The following is a 6,655-nucleotide window of genomic DNA, read 5'->3' as shown; positions in this document are numbered from 1 at the left end:
AAATGTGATTTTCACTCTCTCCTGCTTCTTCATTTATTCTGGTCATTCTTATGTTATTCTTCTTTGCATCATCTAGCAACTGCAGGATGAATTTCTCATAGTCCCTTTCTACTTCTAAGAAATTTTTCTCTTCCTGGTCAATAATTGTAATCCTGTCTTCTACATCTGGTTTTCTGTCCTCACATGGGCTCGTTCTCCTACATAAACTTTCAGTGGATTTTTGAAGCTCCTGGATATCCATTTCCATCTGTTTTCTGGATTCCATTGGTTTCCTATGCTGGGATTCCATCACATTTCTCAGCTCCTCTATTGTTTTTTTTAATCTGTGTCTGCTCCAGAGTCATTAATCATGCCTTTCATTGTAGACATAATTTCTGTTGTTATCTGAGAAATTATTTCTGATTTCTTTTTTTCTAAATCCTCTCTCATTCCAGTTCAGGGAGTCCAGGTGGTTGAGTATCAGACAGTCCCATTTCATTGCCCTTTCGAGTTGCCTTAGGTGATCCGGAAGTCTGGTTTTGTGTCTTATTTATGTGAATTCTGATTTCAACAGATGTGTGCTGTGCCTTTTTTCAGGTGACTTTTTGCTCACTCGGTGGGCTTCAATTTTCAGCAAGCCTCAGAGAGGCCTTCTTTCTGCTGTTCACCATTTTGCCAATTTCTGCTTTCAGAACGGTGGCCCTGTGTGTCCCTGGACTGAGCAGTTTCCCAGGCTGGGTTCTGGCTGGGGCTTCTGTACCCTTAGGATGGCATAGGGGCTTGCCTTTGACTGAGACCTGGCCCACCTGTGTATCTATTGTTTTAGAGGGCCTTTAGCTGGGAGCTGTGCGCCCTAGCATCTGAGGAGATTTCTGGCTGGAGGCTGAGAACACTTACCAATGGTATCTGGGCAGGCCTCTGGCCATAGCCTGCCCTCCTATGCAGCTCCTTTCCAGCTGGGTCTTTGGCTGAGGACTGGGCCCAAGTCACTGGTATCTGGGTGAGGCCCTTGCTGGGACCTGGGCACCCACACTGCTCTAGTCCATGCAAGCTACTCACTGGCATCTCTGCACATGTGTACATTTTATCTGGGTGGGCCCTCTGTCTTTTACCTGAATGCTTACGCAACTATTTTCCTGGCAGGCCTTTGACAGACTAGGTGGGGCCCTGGCTAGGAAATTGGTTCCCATACCTCTCTGGGCTTCTCCCTAACACCTGCAAACACTTACTGATGGTCTCTTACAGGGCCTTTTCATAATTGTCCTTTTGCTGGGGATTTAGCTCAGTAGTGCCACTGCCTCAAAAGTGCAAGGACCAGAGTTCGATCCCCAGTAAAAGAAAAAAAAAATCATATATCATGATTGTCCTCTTGCAGGAGAGTTACTGATAAAAATTAATTAAGAGGGCCGGGGATTTAGCTCAGTGGTTGTGCTGCCTGCCTTGCAAGCACAAGGACCTGAGTAAGATCCCCGGGTCCAAAAAAAAAAACCCCAAAAAAACTATTTAAGAGCCCAGGGTGCAGGCACAGTCTTATAACCACAACTACTGGGGAGATCTCAAGCAGGAAAGGTGCAATTTGAGACCAGCCTGAGTAAGTTAGCAAGATCCTGTATCAAAGTGAAAAACAAAAAAAAGATGGGACATAGTTTATTGTGAATGCACAGCTTAAATCTCCACCACAGTGGGAGGGGAAAAAAAGTAAGACCCTTAAAATTGCAGTAGAAAAACTGCTTCTTACTTGTATAAATAAAATTTAAATTAAACAGAGAAATGCCCATTAATACAGCTGTGCCCATGACTGAGTTCAAAAAGCAGAATTGACTGTTTGAAGCCAAAATAATCATGTAGGCAAAGCTCACCAAATTTATTGCATAACACCTTACCAAAAAATGGTTAGGAAAAGATATCTTCAGTTGTAAGTGCATGAAGCTTTTTGGAAACACACATATTATTAAGCAAGGGGATTAAAATATCAGTTACTCTGAGGGGCTGCACACCAGCAATATAGTTGCACATGAAATACAAGTGTTTTAAATTCACGGTTTTCAATATTTTTATGGAAAAGTTTCTGGAATAGTCACAGAAAAATAAACTTGGAGCATGAAGAAAGACTTGTTCTAGGAATTAAGATCAATGACTTGTAAAATTGAAATTATAAAAGGAGGACTAAATATTTCTCCAACTGAGTATAGATATAGGAAAGCCATAAATTCAGTTGTGCTACGTGAGTGTTACAAGTGTGTCAGTGAATGGATTTTGGTGAGGAATAAGTTGAGGTGACAACAAAGGGGCTGAAAGAAGTCCACATCTGTGGGCGTGATAACATCCCAGAGTCACAGCATGATGTGACCTAAAAATGCCTAACGCTGAAGGTCATGTGAAGGACTCTGATCTCAGCCACAGTTGAAAGCTTTCTCTCTAGGCCAGGCACGTACTCCAGGGGATCTCCAAATTCCCTTTGAGCCGCATAGCGATACTGCATGGCTAACCTTCTTCTTCAACTGCACATAATCGAAACCTTCATGAAAAAGGACTGCTGAACCTCTGCTTTCTCCACAGATGCAGATCAGTGCACGCGGTGCCCAACACATGAGTACCCGAACAGAGGCAGAGATGGCTGTCTCCCCAAGACCGTGGACTTCCTGTCCTTCACGGATCCCCTAGGCATGGCCCTGATTTGCACAGCTCTGAGCTTCTCTGCTCTCACAGCTGCGGTTTTGGGGCTCTTTGTGAGACACCGAGACACTCCCATAGTCAAGGCCAACAACAGGGCTCTCAGCTACACCCTGCTCATCTCCCTCCTCCCCTGCTTCCTCTGCACCTTGCTCTTCATTGGCCGGCCCAACGCAGCCACCTGCATCCTGCAGCAAATAACATTCGGACTCGTCTTCACTGTGGCTGTTTCCACTGTTTTGGCCAAAACCATCACGGTGATTCTGGCCTTCATGATTACCAAACCGGGACAATCAATCAGGTGGCTACTGGTGTCAGGAGCCTCTAACCTTGTCATCCCCATCTGCTCCCTGATCCAAATTATTCTCTGTGCAGTCTGGCTGGGAACCTCTCCTCCCTTTATCGACACAGATGCACACTCGGAACATGGCCACATCATCATCGTGTGCAACAAGGGCTCCCTCGCCGCCTTCTACTGTGTCCTGGGATACCTGGGCTCCCTGGCCCTGCTGAGCTTCACCGTGGCTTTCCTGGCCAGGAACCTGCCCGACACCTTCAATGAAGCCAAGTTCCTGACCTTCAGCATGCTGGTGTTCTGCAGTGTGTGGGTCACCTTCCTCCCCGTGTACCACAGCACCAAGGGGAAGGTCATGGTGGCCGTGGAGGTCTTCTCCATCTTGGCCTCCAGTGCGGGGCTGCTGGGCTGCATCTTTGGTCCCAAGTGCTACATTATTATCCTAAAACCTAAGAAGAACTCTGTGACAGGTTTAAAGAACAAGAGCAATTTGAAGAGAAATAGGCATTCTTCGAGTTTCTAAACACTTTTTAAAATCTCTACCACAATATAAAAACATAGACAACAAACCTACCCATTTTTAATTCTAATATTCTAAAGAAATAAAATTGATGGAGCATTTAGATCCCACTTCCTTTTTTAAAGTCATTTTCAAAAGCAAATATAAGCCGGCCACCTAAAAGTAAAGTCAGAAATGCTATCTCAGATGACTGACCCTCCAATTGACAATAGGAATTAAATTCTCTATTTTATCTAACTATACCTGATATATCTGTACTCTGGTAAGTTATTTAAACGATGTGAATTCTACTTTCTACCTTCCTCGCTCTCTTGTCTCCAGTGCAGATTTGAGAGATTTATGATTTTACTGTTGAAATTATTATTTACTAAAAAAAATTTTCCTCCATACAAGCCTTAGTCAACTTAAACACTTTAAATAATCGTACTATGCTGTTCACAAACCTTCTATTCAGCCATCCACGTGGTAAAACAGCATGTTAACCCCGTGTTAAAATGGATAAATAATCCAAACCCTACCTCTGCCCAGCTGTTCTGATACAGCATCTTGCCCCAACACACTATATTTTCGTATAAACACAGGGATGCTTACACAATCCTGTGTTCTAACATTTATTGGTTTGTGGTTCTGCCTCAGATACAAGTGTAATTTTTGGAATTCCACAGCTAAGAAAATTAGCTTTTCATTAAGGTGAAGTTCGCATGACCAATATATGAGCCATGCTAAAGTGAATAAATCAATGTCATGTTTACGCTCACATTCATATCATATGATTCCAATTCACAAATTTCTACCATCACTGCATCTACCTGGTTCCAGAATATTTTAATCTCCTCGTCATCAAAATCCTTCCCCATGAAGCAGTCACTTTCCAACCCTCATGCTCTCGGATGGTACAACCATCACCTCCCAGTTCTACTGATCAGTCTGTTCTGGAGTTCACAGACGTGAGCTCATGCAGTATGTATCCATGTCTCCCTCCTCCACCGCTCAGGAGGGTGTCAGGTTCCTCCACATTACAGTAGAAACCCATCACTACTTTTGGTAACTGAGTAACGTTCCTCTCAGGATGTAATGTTCTATTCCCCCATTCATCTTGAAATAAGCATTCAAGTCACTTCCTTCTTTGGGCTCCCGTGAACACCTGGCTCTGAATATTGTGAAATTTGTTTGAACCCATGTACTTACTCCTTTGATGATAACAGCTCCGAGTAGAGAGGTGGGGTCGCAGGGCAATTGTGTGTTCAACACTCTTAAATGAATCTGAAGGTGTTCACTGCTGTCTATCTACGGTAAGAAAGCCAGGCGTGGTGGCGCATGCCTATAATCCAAGCACTCGGGAGGCTGAGGCAGGAGGATCACTGTGAGTTCGAGACCAGTTTAGGCTACATAGTGAGTTCCAGGTCAGTCTCAACTACATAGGGAGACCCTGTCTCAAAAAAAAAAAAAACCCCAAAACACAAAAATACAGTAAGAAAAGGGTACCATACATCAACTTCTCATAACATTGTAAAACAAAAATGTGTAACTGGATAGGAAGCAACTATCCTGCTCCTAGTTCATTTCTGAGAAATAAATCACTAACTGTTCCATTGCCATCAAAATTTCCTTTGGAATACTTGGACACTGTGTTTACCATTTATTGATCTTCGCCTCTGAATACAGCCATAAACTGACCATTTGTTCTCAATTTCTTGACAACATTCAATTCTCCACCTAGCTCCCCTCTCACGTACAGCTTATGGTACACTGGTCATCCTACGTGAGCTTCTGTTACTCGCCCAACTTCTCCACCCTCCCACTTATCCAATGATGTTTCATATTCAGCATAGATATCATTGAGTGTCTCCAGAATTTATCGAACCACCTTTTCGTCTTCTTTCCTTTCATGAGGAACGACACAAAGGCTTTATTGGTCTACGCATTGACACTTTCCTCCAACTGGGGTACTCTGGGAGTCTCTTGTTCATAGGCTTCTAGCTGTTTTAATTACAGCAAGTCCTCCTATCGGCTCTCCATGAACACAGAGCCGTGGACAATGGGGCCAACTGCAATAGGTTTTGAGCCCGTGACAAACTTCACGCAAGTAGATATCAAGACTGCTGCACTGAACATTATGATTGGGAAGGGTTTCCACCGCATGTCCATATAGTTTTATGGAAAACTATAAAATACAGAACTCAATCATACTTTTCAGACAATTAAAGGAATACCTTTGTAAGGTGCAAACAAAAGTGGTGTGGTTTTGAGCTAAATCTGCTGTTATATCATTTACCTATTCGCACTCTGGAGTTCATAGCACCTGGAAATGGAACCCCCAAAGGATCCGACTTTGAGATGCAACAGACTCACGACAACCCCCGCTGCCTCTGATGGCCCTGGCCAAGCTACGTTGAATGGTTCAACTGTTTTCTATAGCAACTACTACATCATTTGGTGTCCTTGGAAGCAGTAGGAAGACACACATTTCTGCACAAGCTAGCCCCCGTTCTTACTTTATATTTGGATTTTTGTAGACATCTCCTTGTGTGTGAAGAGCTATCTCCTCATGGTTCCATTTGGACGTTCTTCATTTCTCATGAGGCTGAGCAAATTCTCTCGTTCTTTTAAGGATGACAAGTATATTCTTTAACAAACAGTCCGCCACATTTGCCCATTTCAATTGTCCTTCAGTTGTCTTCTGTTGGTGTTTGCAGGCGTTTTACATGCTTCGGCACCGTGGTTTTAGCTAGGTGTCCCCCCAAACTCTACGTGCTCATAGGTGGTGCTTTTGGAAGGTGCATGGATCGTGGGGGTGTGATACTGGATTAGCCCACTGCAGCGCTTATACCTAAGTGTGATGTTGGGAGGTGAAGCTTGGCTAGAACAGGTGGGTCACTGAGGTATGGCCTGAGATGGTCTATTTCTCTCCTCTCCCCTTGATCTGTTTCCTTTTTAAATTTTTGTTATTGGTATGTATTGATAACACATAATGATATAATACATATCTTCATCATGGGGAGTTAATATATGTACCTGACATTCCTTAATTTTTAAACCCTCATTTCCCCCTCCCTTTCCCTCTTTTTATTTCCTGGACCCTTGAAGACAGACAGACAGACAGACAGACAGACTGACAGACGGTATCTTTTAGCACACGTTGATCACATTCCTTGTCAGGAGTGGTGTGTGTACACAGCCTGGAACGG

At 43.6% G+C, this 6,655-nt stretch overlaps 1 protein-coding gene across 1 annotated transcript in view; it reads left to right on the top strand.

Moving 5' to 3' along the window:
- The window catches only part of LOC104876800 (vomeronasal type-2 receptor 116), a 20,455-nt gene extending 16,925 nt beyond the window's left edge, over positions 1-3,530 (top strand). Inside the window, exons 5-6 of the mRNA XM_033759410.1 lie at positions 1,418-1,443; positions 2,531-3,530. Coding sequence (XP_033615301.1) covers positions 1,418-1,443; positions 2,531-3,470 — 966 coding nt within the window. The 3' untranslated portion in view covers positions 3,471-3,530. The remainder of the gene's footprint in view (positions 1-1,417; positions 1,444-2,530) is intronic.
- Positions 3,531-6,655: the final 3,125 nt, after the last annotated feature.

The sequence above is a fragment of the Fukomys damarensis genome, unplaced genomic scaffold (assembly GCF_012274545.1).
Source record: "Fukomys damarensis isolate Sample0158 unplaced genomic scaffold, DMR_v1.0_HiC HiC_scaffold_37, whole genome shotgun sequence".
In the NCBI taxonomy this organism is placed as follows: Eukaryota; Metazoa; Chordata; class Mammalia; order Rodentia; family Bathyergidae; genus Fukomys; species Fukomys damarensis.
Note: the sequence above shows the minus strand (reverse complement) of the source record. Positions and strands in the feature narration are given on the sequence as shown.